General features: G+C 36.5%; 1 protein-coding gene across 2 annotated transcripts in view; it reads right to left on the reverse strand.

Annotated features, from left to right (window-relative positions):
• Nucleotides 1–1,336: 1,336 nt before the first annotated feature.
• The window catches only part of LOC103783567 (zinc finger protein 728), a 30,873-nt gene continuing 14,803 nt past the window's right edge, over nt 1,337–17,406 (reverse strand). Inside the window, exons 2-5 of one of the 2 annotated variants that reach the window (XM_063600092.1) lie at nt 16,891–17,017; nt 15,875–15,970; nt 2,803–5,711; nt 1,337–2,077 (exon numbers count right to left, since the gene is read on the reverse strand). In XM_063600092.1, the coding sequence (XP_063456162.1) occupies nt 4,066–5,711; nt 15,875–15,970; nt 16,891–17,017 (1,869 nt within the window). In that variant the 3' untranslated portion in view covers nt 1,337–2,077; nt 2,803–4,065. Of the gene's footprint in view, nt 2,192–2,785; nt 5,712–15,874; nt 15,971–16,890; nt 17,018–17,406 lie in introns of both variants that reach the window. The other variant, XM_063600093.1, reaches the window with a different exon arrangement.

The following is a 17,406-nucleotide window of genomic DNA, read 5'->3' on the forward strand; positions in this document are numbered from 1 at the left end:
TTGGAATTGTGACTCTCATAGGTGGATGTGGTCCACAGCTGAGATGATGACCTCAGACCAGGAGGCAGCACACCTGGAGGCTGTGACTCCTCTACCAAGATGCAGTCTGCAGGTGTGATTGTGGCTGTCATGCACAAATCCAGTCCACCTTTGACATTGTGACACCCTTACTGAGACCCAGTTCACAGGAGGAGTTCACTCTGATACACAGAGCTGGGACATGTGTGGGATTGTAAATCTTATCACTTAACCTTTCTGCAGGTGTGATTGTGATATATATCTATTACACACTGAGCACTGTCATGTTTGTTTGCTACATTTATATATAAAAGCATCCACATGACTTATGAAGCTTCCCTAGTACTTACTGAAACAAATTGACTCAATAAATAAAATTTACTTATGTCACTTATAAAAAGGGAACAATAACTTAAGAAAAGTAAGCTTATATAGGGTTCTCCCATAGAAGCTAATGGAATGTTTTAACTAAATAAAATGTAACGATACACAAATTGTGGAATTATATCTAAAAATAATTTTGTGTGCATGATTAAATTTTATAAAAAATATTCTTATAACTCAAATCAGCTCAGATAAATATTTCATAAACTATAAAACAAAAAAAATAAGAAACAAAAAGACTGTGGGTCTAGGCCGGGTGTGGTGGCTCACGCCTGTAATCCCAGCACTTTGGGAGGCTGAGATGGGTGGATCACCTGAGGTCAGGAGTTCGAGACCAACCTGGCCAACATAGTGAAACCCCATCTCTACTAAAAATGCAAAAATTGGCTGGGTGTGGTGGCACATGCCTGTAATCCCAGTTACTCAGGAGGCTGAGGCAGGAGAATTGCTTGAGCCCAGGAGGCGGAGGTTGCAGTGAGCCGAGACCACGCTATTGCACTTGAGCCTGGGCAACAAGAATGAAACTTGGTCTCAAAAAAAAAAAAAAAGATTATGGGTCTAGCATGAGTATCATGCAAGTAAAAAAAGAAAATTTGCATGGAAAGATTCTAAATGATAAGCTGTTAAGATAGTGTAATAAACTGAATACAAAGCAGAGTATATACATTTGCTTTTAGCATTTTTGAGGATTTTTGTTTTCCAGTAAATTAGACATCTTATTAAAATGCTTTGTTTTGTTTCAATATTGCTCTTTTCTTCTGAAAACAGTTACAAACTTATATTCAAACACCCTTACTCCTTAAACCTGTTATATCTTTAGACTAATAGATGTGTACATTTAACTCTATGTAAGTCAAAACTAAAACTCTATTGTGTGCTCTCAGGCAGAGGCCACGTGTTCAAAAAATACATAAAAAATTTTTGAAAATTATTCAGGACTCAGAAATATATTGATTTTATTTACACTTGTATATAATTTTTATGATGACCATAAAAATAACCATGTAGCCAATAATAATTTAACTGTACAACTTAGAATAACTAAGACTGTAGAATTGAATTGTTTGTAATACAAAACATAAAAGCCAGAGGTTATAGCTACCTTATTTATCACAATGTGATCATTATATATTGTATGACTGTATTAAAATATGCCATATATGGCATAAATATATACACATATTATGTAAACACAAAAACTAAGAAAAATAAATTTAAATGTAAAAAAAATTTAACCTACAGGAACCATATTCTTTAACTTATTTGTAGTTTAAAGCCACTAAAAAAGAAGAATACTAGAGACGTTAGTCTATTATGTTACCAAATAGTGTATTGTAACCATCTTTTAAATATACCCTTGAGTAAGGTGGAATAGGTTAAAATTAGTAGCATAATAACTTTATTGAATGTATAACAGTATTTAACATTATAAATGTTGAATTGAAAAATTAACACAATCCAAAACTTTAAAAAAAAGTTTTATCACATAAAAGTACAATTAGTAAAATGACATACTGATTATTTTGATTTAATTTTAACTATAAGAATGATTTTCTCTCATAATAACGCATTAGAATATTACTTAGGGCTGGGCACAGTGGTTCACACCTATAATCACAGCACTTTGAGAAGCCAAGGCAGGCAGATCACTTGAGGTCAAGAGTTCAAGAACAGCCTGGCCAACATGGTGAAACCTTGTTTTACTAAAATAGAAATATTAGCTGGATGTGGTCAGGGGCAACTGTAATCTCAGCTACTTGGGAGGTGGAGACAGGAGCATAGCTTGAACCTGGGAGGAGGAGCTTATAGTGAACCGAGATTATGCCACTGCACTCCAGCCTGGGCAACAGAGTGAGATTCCCTCTCAAAAAAAAAAAAAAAAAAAAAAGAATATTACTTGGAATGCCCTACATCACTCAATTCTGTAAGTTAACCACAAACAGCCTTTCTACTTAAATTTTCATCATGCATCTTACATTTCAATGTCCTTAGTCATCCATAAGGTAATAAATAACGACCGCCTAATAGTCTCCCAAATCTTTGATGCAGAATTGATCGCATTTTTTTTACATGTGAATACAACAGAAATGAAGAAATAGCATGAAGTAATTTAAGAGTTGAATTCCATCATTATTCAGTTTCCAAATAAGCTGCTTTTTTTTTTTTTCTTTTGAGACAGAGTCTTGCTCTGTCACCCAGGCTGCAATGCAGTAGCAACATCTCAGCTTACTGCAACCTCTGGCTCCCAGGTTCAAGTGATTCTCATGCCTCAGCCTCCCAAGTAGCCGGGACTACAGATGTGCACCACCATGCTTCGCTAATTTTTTTTATTTCTTTTTAGTAGACATGGGGTTTCACCAAGTTGGCCAGGCTGGTCTTGAACTCAGGTGATCTACCCACCTCGGCATCCCAAAGTGTTGGCCTTATAGATGTAAGCCACTGTGTCTGACAAAAAAAATCTGTATTTTCAAGACAAAAGTGTACTTTAAATGAAATTATAACTCTTCAAAGATCTACTTCTCTTAAAGTTACATACAAAAAATTTTTCTTTTTACCAACTTTAGTTTTGGATTTTTTCCTATACTCAGCAATCTGATGAAGTGTAATGTCTGAAGTTTGAGACAGATATTTCTACTGTGAATTCTCTGATATTTACTTAATTTTGGATTAAAATTTTTTAATATTTACTTCATCTGCAAACATATATTTTAGTATAAACTTTCGTGTTTTATAATCTGTAGTTTTTGAAAAAATGTTTTTCCAAATTCATTAAATTTGCAGGGTTATCCTTCAATATAAATTCCCTGATGTTGAGCAAAGTTGGAACAACTACCTCAGGGTTTTCCTGTAGTACAAAATGTGTACAATCAAACCTGTGATACACGTAAAGGTACTACAACCTTCTTTATATTTATAACGTGTTTCCTCAAAATAAATATTCTTCTGTACTTTAAGGGCTTATATTTTCTGAAAGATCTATTGACAGCAATTGCACTTTTAATGCTTTTATTTAGTATGAACTCTCTGATGCTGAATAAGATGTGAGAAGATATTAATGACATTCACATTTTTTCCCCCAGACAGTCTCCCTCTGTTGCCCAGGCTAGTGTAAATGCTTTCCTTTGCAATTAGGCATGAGCATTGGTTAAACGTTTTGCCACATTGTTTATTCTAGTAGTATTCTCCAGTATGAGTTATCTTACCTACAATCAAGTGTGACAGCCATTTAAAGGCTTTGTCACATTCTTCACATTTCTAGGATTTCTCACCAGTATGATTTCTTTTATATTCAGAAAAGTTTCAGGTGTTGCCAAAAGCATTGTCACATCTTTCAGGTTTGCAGTTTCTCTCTAGTATGAATTAGCTTATGTCTGTTAAGAATTGAGGATCTGTTAGAGGCTTTCCCACATTCTTCACACATGCATGGTTTCTCTCCAGTATGAGTTGTCTTGTATGTAGTAAGCCTTAAGGACTGATTAAAGGCTTTGCCGCATTCCACACAATTGTAGGAATTCCCTCCAGTATGAATTACCTTATGTTTAGTAAGGATTGAGGAAGTTAAAAAATTTGCCACATTCTTCACATTTGTAGGGTTTCCCTCCTGTATAAATACCCTTATGTTCAGTAAGGGTTGAGAACTAATTGAAAGCTTTGCCACATTTTTCACATTTGTAGGGTTTTTCCTCCAGTATGAATTCTCTTATGAGTAGTAAGGTGTGAGGATTGGTTGAAGTCTTTACCACATTCTTCACATTTGTAGAATTTCTTTCCAGCATGAATTTTCTTATGTTTGTTAAGGACTGAGACCCAGCTAAAGGCTTTGCCACATTCTTCACATTTGTAGGGTTTCTCTCCAGTATGAATTCTCTTATGTTCACTAAGTCTTGAGGACCAGATGAAGGCTTTGCCACATTCTTCACATTTGTATTGTTTTTCTCCAGTATGAATTACCTTATGTTTAGTAAGGTTTGCAACCTTACTGAAGGCTTTGCCACATTCTTCACATTTGTAGGGTTTCTCTCCAGTATGAATTCTCTTATGTTCCATAAGGTTTGAGGACCACTTAAAGGCTTTGCCACATTCTTCACATTTGTAGAGTTTCTCTCCAGCATGAATTGCCTTATGTGTAGTAAGGCTTGAGGACCAGCTGAAGACTTTGCCACATTCTTCACATTTGTAGTGTTTCTCTCCAGTATGAATTACTTTATGTTTAGTAAGGCTTGAAAATGTAGTAAAGGCTTTGCCACATTCTTCACATTTGTAGGGTTTCTCTCCAGTATGAATTATCTTATGTTTAGTAAGTGTTGAGGACCACTTAAAGGTTTTGCCACATTCTTCACATTTGTAAGGTTTGTCTCCAGCATGAATTCTCTTGTGTTCAGTAAGGCTTGAGGGCCAGCTGAAGGCTTTGCCACATTCTTCACATTTGTAGGGTTTCTCTCCAGTATGAATTACCTTATGTTTAGTAAGGGTTGAGAAGTTACCAAAGGCTTTGCCACATTCTTCACATTTGCAGGGCTTCTCTCCAGTATGAATTCTCTTATGTTCCGTAAGGTTTGAGGACCGGTTGAAAGCTTTGCCACATTCTTCACATTTATAGGGTTTCTCTCCAGCATGAATTGTCTTATGTGCAGTAAGGGTTGAGGCCTTACTAAAGGCTTTGCCACATTCTTCACATTTGTAGGGTTTCTCTCCAGCATGACTTCTCTTATGTTCAATAAGGCTTGAGGACCGGGTGAAGGCTTTGCCACATTCTTCACATTTGTAATGTTTCTCTCCAGTATGAATTGCCTTATGCTTAGTAAGGATTGAGAACTTACTAAAGGCTTTGCCACATTCTTCACATTTGTAGGGTTTCTCTCCAGTATGAATTCTCTTATAATAAGTAAGGGCTGAGGACCAGTTAAAGGCTTTGCCATGTTCTTCACTTTTGTAGGAATTCTCTCTAGTATAAATTCTTTTATGTTGAGATAGATGTGAAAGCATGCAAAATGATCTGACATATTCTTTACATTTCAAAAGTTTCTTTCCAGTATGCCTTATCTTATGTCTTTTTGAATTTGAACATTTATGAAAGATGTTTGCATATTTGCCACACTGAAATACTTTGCTTTGTGTAGTTGTCAAACTCTGGTTAAGCTTATTATAACCTTTTTTGTGCACCTTACACTCATCCACATTGGTACAACCAATTTTTAACTGTAAATTCTCATGTCCACATTTTTCATATTTTCTCAATATCACTTTTTGGAAAGAATCTTCTCTGCCCTGCTCTGGCCAAAGGTCTTGAGCAAAATGAGAACATATAACTGAAAAGAAATAAAAATAACAAATTAGTCCACTTATTAGATAAATATAGTTTCCAAATTTAACCTATAAAATTATTCAAACTACATAAGCAAGATGACACTGCAGTATGACACAGGCCCTAATTCTTCACAGACATATAAATGTAATAAAAGCATACAGACCAAAATACATATGTGGATAATTTATACATGAGTTAAGTGTGTACAGTGTCTGAATTAAGCCCAATGCAAAGAGCCACATAGAAAAAAAGAAAAGTTTGTTAAATTTACCCAATCAACTCTTTCTGCTCCTCAATATTACCTAGTCCCTTCGGAAGTAAATTGTCAACTTCTGTTTTTTTTTCTAAAGGCAAGTAAAATATTGGCACATACAATTTAATTTCTGTCTTCTACGGGCCTTTCCACACACTGGTTTCTGTCTCCCATGACATAAAGTGCTGAAAGATATGGTGGTATACTTAGAAATGACAGTTTGAGTGTGTTGAGACCAAAGATAAATACAATGCAGCAGAGCACTGCAGTGCTGCAAAGAGAGAAAAGGTGTACCAAGTAACTACTTTTCAGAAGAAACATAAATAATCTCTTTTAACTAAAGGTAAGCACAAAATTTCAGACAAGACAAATCTGAAGATGTTTGAGAGACCCACATAATCTCTAGCCAAGACCATTGTTTTCTGACTACACCAGGACAAAGCTATATTATAAATTTTTAAATGTCCAAATCTCAAAGATTACAATCTATACAAAATAGGGCAATATAATCCCATCAAAAATATTATAAAAATTTCAGAAAGAAACCATTAAAAATGTATATACTAATTTTAAAGATTGAATAATACTCTGAGTGAAATAGGAACACAAAAGACTATAGAAAATCAGAAAAATGAGGATAAGAACAAAAATATATACATTGTGGTGATAAAAGATACAAAAAAATAACTGATTCTAAAATTAAGATACAATAATGTAAAAATAAAAAACAAGATCGAAAAGCAAATTAGGATACACACAAATACATTTATAACAAAAACATATTTATAATCACAATTTGAACAGTTACAGACAAAAAGAGAATCTTAGGAGCTGCAAGATAAAAGTGATTTGCAAACATAGTCTTATGAGATAACCAGTGAATTGTCAACAAAAGATTTATAGGCCAGAAGAGAACTGTGTGAGATAGTCAAAGTCCTAAAAAAAAAAAAAATAGCTATCAAGTCAGAATAATACCAAATCAGCAAATCTGTCCTAATAGGAAAAAAACCTTTCAAAATAATCAAATTCACAAAAAGTATATTGGCACTGCATATGTCTTCCATAGGAAAGATGCTGAAAGCAGTTCTTACCACTGAAAATAACGTAACGTAAAAAAACAACACCTAGCGTTTGAGCTCTGCTAAGGGTCAGACTGCCACCTCAAGTGGGTCCCTGACACCCATGTCTCCTAATTGGGAGACACCTCCCAGTAGAAGCTGACAGACACCTCATACAGGAGAGCTCTGGCTGGCATCTGGCGGGTGGCCTGTGGGACGAAGCTTCCAGAGGAATGAATGGGCAGCAATCTTTGCTGTTCTGTAGCCTCAGCTGGTGATACCCAGGAAAACAGGGTCTGGAGTGGACCTCCAGCAAGCTCCAGCACATCTGCAGCAGAGGGGCCTGACTGTTAAAAGAAAAACTAACAAACAGAAAGGAACAGAAGCAACATCTACAAAAAGGATGTTTACTCAGAGACCCCATCTGAAGGTCATCAACATCAAAGACCAAAGGTAGATAAATCCATAAAGATGGGGAGAAGCCAGTGTAAAAAGGCTGAAAATTCCAAAAACCAGAATGCCTTTTCTCCTACAAAGGATCACAACTCCTCACCAGCAAACAAACAAAACTGAACAGAGAATGAGTTTGACAAATTGACAGAAGTAGTCTTCAGAGGTGGGTGGGTAATAACAAACTCCTCCGAGCTAAAGGAGCATGCTCTAACCCAATGCCAGGAAGCTAAGAACCTTGAAAAAAGGTTAGACGAATTGCTAACAGGAAGAACCAGTTTAGAGAAGAACATAAATGACCTGATGGAGATGAAAAACACAGCATGAGAACTTCGTGATACATGCACAAGTATCAATAGCTGAATCGATAAAGTGGAAGAAAGGATATCAGAGACTGAAGATCAACTTAATGAAATAAAGCAAGAAGACAAGATTAGAGAAAAAAAGAATAAAAAGAAATGAACAAAGCCTCCAAGAAATATGGGACTATGTGAAAAGACCAAATCTACATTTGATCGGGGTATCTGAAAGTGATGGGGAGAATGGAACCAAGTTGGAAAACACTCTTCAGGATATCATCCAGGAGAACATCCCCAACCTAGCAAGACAGGCCAACATTCAAAGTCAGGAAATACAGAGAACACCACAAAGATACTACTCGAGAAGAGCAACCCCAAGACACATAATTGTCAGATTCACCAAGGTTGAAATGAAGAAAAAATGTTGAGGGCAGCCAGAGAGAAAGGTCGAGATACCCACAAATGGAAGCCCATCAGACTAAAAGTGGATCTCTCTGCAGAAACCCTACAAGCCAGAAGAGACTGGGAGCCAATATTCAACATTCTTAAAGAAAGGAATTTCAACTCAGAATTTAATATCCAGCCAAACTAAGCTTCATAAGTGAAGGAGAAATAAAATCCTTTACAGACAAGCAAATGCTGAGATTTTGTCACCAGCAGGCCTGCCTTACAAGAGCTCCTGAAGGAAGCACTAAACATACAAAGGAACGACTGGTACCAGCCACTGCAAAAACATACCAAATTGTAAAGACCATCAACACTATGAAGAAACTGCATCAACTAATGGGCAAAATAACCAGCTAGCATCATAATGACAGGATGAAATTCACACATAACAACATTAACCTTAAATGTAAATAGGCTAAATGCCCCCAATTAAAAGACACAGACTGGCAAATTGAACAGAGTCAAGATCCATCTAAGTGCTGTATTCAAGAGACCCATCTCATGTGCAAACACATACATAGACTCAAAATAAATGGATGGAGGAATAGTTACCAAGCAAATGGAAAGCAAAAAAAAAAAAAAGAAACAAACAAACAAAAAAAACAGGGGTTGCAATCCTAGTCTCTGATAAAACAGACTTTAAACCAACAAAGATCAAAAGAGACAAAGATGGGCATAATGGTAAAGGGGTCAATGCAACAAGAAGAGCTAACTATCCTAAATATGTATGCACCCAATACAGGAGCACCTAGAATCATAAAGCAAGTTCTTAGGGATCTACAAAGAGACTTAGATTCCCACACTATAATAGTGGGAGACTTTAACACCCCACTGTCAATATTAGCCCCATCAATGAGACAGAACACTAACAAGGATATTCAGGATGTGAACTCAGCTCTGGACCAAGCAGACCTAACAGACATCTACAGAACTCTTTACCCCAAATCAACAGAATATACATTCTTCTCAACACCACATTGCACTTATTCTAAAACTGACCACATAATTGGAAGTAAAACACTCCCAATGTAAAAGAATGGAAATCATAACAGTCTCTCAGACCACAGTGCAATCAAATTAGAACTCAGGATTAAGAAACTCACCCAAAACCACACAACATGGAAACTGAACAACCTGCTCCTGAATGACTACAGGGTAAATAACAAAATGAAAGCAGAAATAAAAAAGTTCTTTGAAACCAATGAGAACAAAGACACAACATACCAGAATCTCTGGGACACAGACAAAGCAGGGTCTAGAGGAAAATTCATAGCACTAAATGCCCACGAGAGAAAGCAGGAAAGATCTAAAATAGACATGCTAAAATCACAATTAAAAGAACTGGAGAAGCAAGAACAAATAAATTCAAACCCTAGCAGAAGATAACAAATAACTAAGAACAGAGCAGAACAGAAGGAGAGAGAGACACAAAATACCCTTCAAAAAAAAAAAAATTCAATGAATCCAGGGGCTGATTTTTTGAAAAGATCAACAAATAGATAGACTGCTAGCCAGTCTAATAAAGAAGAAAGGAGAGAATCAAATAGATGCAATCAAAAATAATAAAGGGGACATCAGCACTGATTCCACAGAAATACAAACTACCATCAGAGAATACTATAAACATCTCTAAGCAAATAAACTAGAAAATCTAGAAGAAATGAATAAATTCCTGGACACATGCACTCTTCCAAGTCTAAATCAGGAAGAAGTCAGATCCCTGAATAGGCCAATAACAAGTTCTAAAATTGAGGCAGTAATTATTAGCCCATCAATAAAAAATGTCCAGGACCTGATGGATTCACAGCTGAATTCTACCAGAGGTACAAAGAAGAGCTGATCCTATTCTTTCTGCAACTATTCCAAACAATACAAAAGGAGGGAAGCCTCTCTAACTTTGTATCAGGCCAGCATCATCCTGATACAAAAACCTGGCAGAGACACAACAACAACAGAAAAATTTCAGTCCAATATCCCTGATGAACATGGATGCAAAAATCCTCAATAAAATACTTGCAAACTGAATCCAGCAGCACATCAAAAAGCTTATCCACCACGATCAAGTTGGCTTCATCCCTGGGATGCAAGGCTGGTTCAACATATGCAAATCAATAAACGTAATCCATCACATAAACAGGAACCAATGATAAAAACCACATGATTATCTCAATAGATGCAGAAAAGGCCTTCAACAAAATTCAATACCCCTTCATGCTAAAAACTCTCAATAAACTAGGTATTGATGGAACGTATCTCAAAATAATAAGAGCTATTTATGACAAACCCACAGACAATGTCATACTGAATGGGCAAAAACCAGAAGCACTCCCTTTGAAAACCGGCACAAGACAAGGATGCCCTCCCTCACCACTCCCATTCAACATAGTATTGGAAGTTCTGGTGAGGGCAATCAGGCAAGAAAAAGAAATAAAAGGTATTCAAATAGGAAAAGAGGAAGTCAAATTTTCTCTATCTGCAGATGACATGATTTAGAAAACCCCATTGTCTCAGCCCAAAATCTCTTTAAGCTGATAAGCAACTTCAGCAAAGTCTCAGGACACAAAATCAATGTGCAAAAATCAGAAGCATTCCTATACACCAATAATAGAGAGAGAGCCAAATCATGACTGAGCTCCCATTCACAATTGCTACAAAGAGAATAAAATACCTAGGAATACAACTTCCAAGGGATGTGAAGGACCTCTTCAAGGAGAACTACAAACCACTGCTCAAGAAAATAAGAGAGGACACAAACAAATGGAAGAACATTCCATGCTCATGGATAGGAAGAATCAATATTGTGAAAATGGCCATACGGCCCAAAGTAATTTATAGATTCAACACTATTCCATCAAGCTACCATTAACTTTCTTTACAGATTTTGAAAAAACTAAATTTAATATGGAACCAAAAAAAAGCTCATATAGCCAATCCTAAGCAAAAAGAACAAAGCTGGAGGCATCACGCTACGTGACTCGTAGTATCGAACTATACTACAAGGCTACAGTAACAAAAACAGTACGGTACTGGTATCAAAACAGTTATATAGACCAATGGAACAGAACAGAGGCCTCAGAAATAACAACACAGATCTACAGCCATCTGATCTTTGAGAAATTTGAAAAAAACAAGCAATGGGGAAAAGATTCCCTATTTAATAAATGGTGTTGAAAAAACTGGCTAGCCATACTCAGAAAACTGAACTGGACCCCTTCCTTACACCTTATACAAAAATTAACTCAAGATGGATTACAGACTTAAATGTAACACCCCAAACCATAAAAACCCTAGAAGAAAACCTAGACAATGCCATTCAGGACACAGGCATGGGCAAAGACTTCATGACTAAATCACCAACAGCAATGGCAGCAAAAGCCAAATTGACAAACGGGACCTAATTAAACTAAAGAGCTTCTGCACAGCAAAACAAACTATCATCAGAGTGAACAGGCAACCTACAGGATGGGAGAAAAATTTTGCAATCTATCCATCTGACAAAGGGCCAATATCCAGGATCTATAAAGAACTTAAACAAATTTACAAGAAAAAAAAAAAACACCCCATCAAAAAGTGGGCAAAGGATATGAACAGATACTTCTCAAAAAAAGACATTTATGTGGCCAACAAACATGAAAAAAAGCTCATCATCACTGGTCATTAGAGAAATGCAAATGAAAACCACAATGAGTACCATTTCATGCCAGTTAGAATGGTGATCATTAAAAAGTCAGGTAACAACAGATGCTGGAGAAGATGTGGAGAAGTAGGAATGCTTTTACACTGTTGGTGGGAGTGTAAATTAGTTGAGCCATTGTGGAAGACAATGTGGCGATTCCTCAAGGATCTAGAACTAGAAATACCATTTGATCCAGCAATCCCATTACTGGGTATATACGCCCAAAATTATAAATCATTCTACTATAAAGACACATGCATGCATATGTTTATTGCAGCACTATTCACAATAGCAAAGATTTGGAACCAACCCAAATGCCCATCAGTAATAGACTGGATAAAGAAAATGTGGCACATATATACCACGGAATAGTATGCAGCCATAAAAAAGGATGAGTCCATGTCCTTTGCAGAGACATGGATAAAGCTGGAAACCATCATTCTCAGCAAAGTAACACAAGAACAGAAAATCAAACTAGCATGTTGTCACTCATAAGTGGGAGTTGAACAATGACAACACAGGGACACAGGAAGGGGAACATCACACACCAGGGCCTGTCGGGGAGTGGGAGGCTAGGGGATGAATAACATTAGGAGAAATACCCAATGTAGATAACAGGTTGATGGGTACAGCAAACCACCATGGCACGTGCATACCTACGTAACAAACCTGCACGTTCTGCACGTGTACCCCAGAATTTAAAGTATAATAAAAAAAATCAAAACAGAATATTAACAAGGAAACGGACTACTTAAAGGTGGTATAAAACAACTATTTCTGACAGAGGTATAGACAGCACTCCTCAACATCGGGATATACACCCTTCTCAATAGCTCATGCAACATATTTCTTGATAGACCACCTCTTAGGCCAAAAAAGAAGTCTTACCAAATTTTTTAAAACTGAAATTTTATGAATTATTTTCTATGACTAAACTCAAATGCAAGTATACAACAATAATAGAAAAAAATTGAAAAAAAAATATGCCAGGCATGGGTGGCTCACGCCTGTAATCCCAGCACTTTGGGAGGCCGAGGTGGGTGGATCACCTGAGGTCAGGAGATAGAGACCATTCTGGCCAACACAGTGAAACCCTGTCTCTACTAAAATGTGAAAAACTAGCCAGGCTTGGTGGCATGCACCTGTAGTCCCAGCTACTCAGGAGGCTGAGGCAAAGGAATCGCTTGAACCCGGGAGGCAGAGGTTGCAGTGAGCCAAGATTGTGCCGCTGCACTCCAGCCTGGAGATAGAGCGACACTCCATCTCAAAATACACAAACACACACACACACACACACACACATAGGAATTTAACAAAACACTCAAGCATGCTCTTATGCAAAGCTTGTAATAGTTAACATTGTAAAGATGTTCATCCTGGTCAATGTAATCTACAAATTTAATGAAATGTTTTTCAAATTTCTCATTGCATTTTTGAAGAAATAGAAACAGTAACCCCAAAAGTATATAGAATTTCAAAAGACAATAAAGTTCCCAACAATCTTAAAATAATAATAATAATAATAAAGCAATGTTGCAGGCATTAAAGTTCCTGATTTCAAAAGACATTCCAAGCTACAGAATTAAAACAATCTGGTATAAGGATGAAAAATTAGACTAATGAAATAGAATGCAACACATATATATACTTTAACATGTATGGTCATATAAGGAGTCATTTACATAGCAATAATTATTACTGTAAGCTAATAGGTAAAGGCAATGCAAATTTCTGTCACCAAATCATTCAGTAAATATAATCTGAAATATAAAAATACTGGAATATCACTCAGTTTTCAAAAAGCAGAAAATGTTCTACCAATTATAAAGATAAATCTTGATAACATTACGCAAAATGAAATGAGTCAGCTGCAAAAAGACAAAGATTATATGAGATATATAGCTATAAAGCATTTACACTCTTAGAAGCAGATAAAAAGAAAAAGGTGCCCTATTTGCTTAACCCCCAACAGCAAGAAAGTCTGTCAGTCATCCATGACAAAAATGTCTTAATGAGAGAACCCGGCATCATGGTTAATATCTGTAATGACAGCTACATGGTACAGTAAGGGTGAAGAATTGCTTCAGGCCAAAATTTTAAGACCAACCTGGGTTATGCAGTGAGACCCCATCTCAAAAATAAGTGCCTTTAAGAGAGCTTTGAGATCCAAGGAGGCAATTGTGAAACTTTGCTAAAGCCCAAGATTGAGGAGCACCCTTTTCAGAAGGCAAGCTTTCATTCAGGTGGCAAACTACAGGACCCCTGCTCTTGACTACAGACCAGAAAATGTCCCACCCAACTTGGTCCCACTGAGAATTTTGGAACTTACTCTGTAATCATCCCAAACTCCTCCCAGCCACAGTCTGTGAGAGGTCTTGGGTCTTCCAGAGGCCTGGAGAGTGATACCCATTTAGAGCAATGCTGGCAGGCCTGCAGACCTTGGTCCCAATAGCAGTTCCAAGACTCAGTTCCAGCTTCCTAAGCCACAGTTCATGGCCAGTTCTGCCTATGTAGAAATCCACAGTGACCTCAGAAATCCTCTCTGGTACTCAGTGAAAGCCATACTAATCCACATCCTAATATAAAGCCCACCATATGCAGACCTGACTGCAGAAACCTGCCCTAGCGTCTACCCTACTGAGCAAAGTCCTGAAGGATATTTACTCTGTCCAAAAATAAAATGGGAATTACAACTACCCAAGCCCCTTGTAATAAGCCAACCCTAGTGCAGAGCCAGCAGCCTTGTGACCAAGCTACAATCCCACTCTACTACAAACCCAGAGGGCATTCTATCACGCTGGAGGCCCAACAAAAGATTTTTACCCTCTGAAACCAGTTTATAAAAACTTTAAGAGGTGTTTGCGCCTTCAAATTGAGACACCAATGGAAAAGTATATTGTGCCCATTGTCAATGCTTCTATTTTAACACAGCACTTGACGTATGTGGAAGAAAAATTAGTCAAAAAAATTTTTAAGTTATTGAAATTGAAGACAAATAAGTAAAACATTGCTGCTTGTAGATCATGCAATGTTCTCTATAAAAAAACCATAAACAGTACATTAAAACCTTTTAAAATACACTCAGTAAATTAGCAAAATATAAAATTAACATACAAGTTATGATTCCATACACTTAAACTATCTGATAAAATAGAGGAAGAAAACAATCTTATTTACAATAGCACTAAAATAATAAATATCCGAGAACAAATTTAACCGAGGAGCTGAAAAACTTTTCAAGTGAAAGATTTATCAATGAAAAATGAGAGAACACAAATAAATTGAAATATATTTTGTCTATCGATTCAAAGAATAAATGTTAAAATGCCATATTATCCAAAGTGGTCTCTAGATTCAATAAACTCTCTATCAATATTCCAGTGGTTTTTTTTCACAGTAATGAAAAATACAATCATAAAATTTACATGAAACTACAAGAAACTGTGAATAGCCAAGGAAATCTTGAGGAAAAAGAAAAAAGCATGACAACATACTTTATAATTTCAAACTATATTTCGAGACTATAGTAATAAAAACAGGATGAAATGTACAGAAAAATGAACAAAAAACACCCAATGATACAGAAACCACTACTCTCACATATTTCAGAGATGATGGAAAAAGAGAACTTAAAAGATAGTATAACATGGAGTACCTTAAAATTATGGAAATAGCTGTGTCCACAAAAACAAAAACAAAAAAACTCAGATTGTGCACTCTCTTGTATGCCATGAACAGTACTTTGGCTGTCACTGTAAACTTGAAGGAAGATTACTGAAGGGAAAAAATAATTCTTAGAAATTTTAAAAGCATAAGACAGAAGATGCCACTGTGTGAGAGAAAATTAAAAAATAAAAATAAAAATTAGGCTTTCCAGAAACTATTTCTTTTGGAACACAGCTTCCCATATCACTTTAAGGACTGGCTTTCTCCTTGACTTTGGACCTCTCATCCATGTTGTCTGTATTCATTCTCACCTACCTGGCGGTTCTTTCACCAACTCATGTCTCTTCATATTCCAGGGCTCTTTTCCTTGCTCCAGAAAAATGATCAGGTCTGGCTTAGGGGCAGCAATACCTGTTTTATTAAAAATGAGTAACATGCATCTTGCTCATATTCTCCAATTAACAACTTAGTAATGTGCTCAGTAAAGAGGATGTAATAGAATATTCTAATACATTTATCCCAAAATACTAAATTACAACAGAAATTTCTAAACATTTAGAAAACACTCTAATTTTGTAAGTTCTTAATTTTATCACCTGGTACTACTGAATTAAAAATTGGTGGTGGAAATTAGATTTTAAGGTGTGAGCACCAGTATTTTATGCCAGTAAAATTTTGAAATTACCATTAATCTAAAGTGAAGGACAGAGATCAGCTCAAGAATGTGGTAAGTTAAGGTCAAGATGAAACATCTTGAAATTTTTTTCTCTATGGAAAAATCCCTATGATTTTCTTGAAAACAGAAATCTGAAAGCATAAATTACCAAAAAGAAATTATACAAAAGAGAAATGATGTTGGGAGCCGAAAGGCTGAGGGTTGTGACCAACTCAGCATTCCACTGGAGGCTATATGATCAAACAGCAAACTGTTTATCATGAATGCAGAATGTGGGCAAATTCGCTTCTGCTCCTGCCGCCACAAGGTACACTAAGGACAGTCACCCCCTGGTGCCATGCTTCTTGAGGTTATCTACTGGAACATCTGCAGAGTACTGTTTAAAGAATACAGTCATGCAGGGTTGTACTAAGTCAAGCAGCTGACCACAACCTCCCCCTTCTCCTTATCTCCTTTACTCAATAAATATGAAGGGCTATAGAAGCTCAGGGCCCTTGTTCACTAGAAGCAAAGAGCCCCCGGTGCCGTCTTCCAAATATACTCTTTTGTCTGTCTTTATTCCTGCATTCATCCTCCTTTGTCCAGGCCAATAAAGTCCACAGCAAAATGAAACCTATAGTGTATACTAGGAATTGCGTATTAAAGTTATTCTCACCCAGGAAGACCAGGTTTCTGTAGTTCTCTAACATCACATTCCTATATAAATTCTGCTGTGCAGTGTCCAGGCATTGCCACTCCTCCAGAGAGAATTGTATGGCCACATCCCAAAATGTCAACGATCCCTGGAAAACACACACAAACACACATATTTACCAAGTGGTCATGGGCAGAATTTTTAATTTGACTCAAGGTAAAATGGAAAGAGTAAAAAGAGCTCATTCTGACTTACAAGAGTGACTGAAATCATTCAATAAAATAGTTTTCAACACAACAATATTCTCTAATGTATTCTCTAACTCTGAGAAAAGAAAGTGGTATAAGATCCATAACATCAGTGTATATATAGTATTTTTCTAGATAATAAAGTATAAACTTGAGGGCATAAACACTAACATGTACAATTTTGAGTGCTATATTTACATCAAACAGAATTAATTGTGTGCCAGGCGTGGTGGCTCACGCCTGTAATCCCAGCACTTTGGGAGGCCAAGGCGGGCAGATCACCTGAGGT

The sequence above is a fragment of the Pan paniscus genome, chromosome 20 (assembly GCF_029289425.2).
Source record: "Pan paniscus chromosome 20, NHGRI_mPanPan1-v2.0_pri, whole genome shotgun sequence".
NCBI classification, from domain to species: Eukaryota; Metazoa; Chordata; class Mammalia; order Primates; family Hominidae; genus Pan; species Pan paniscus.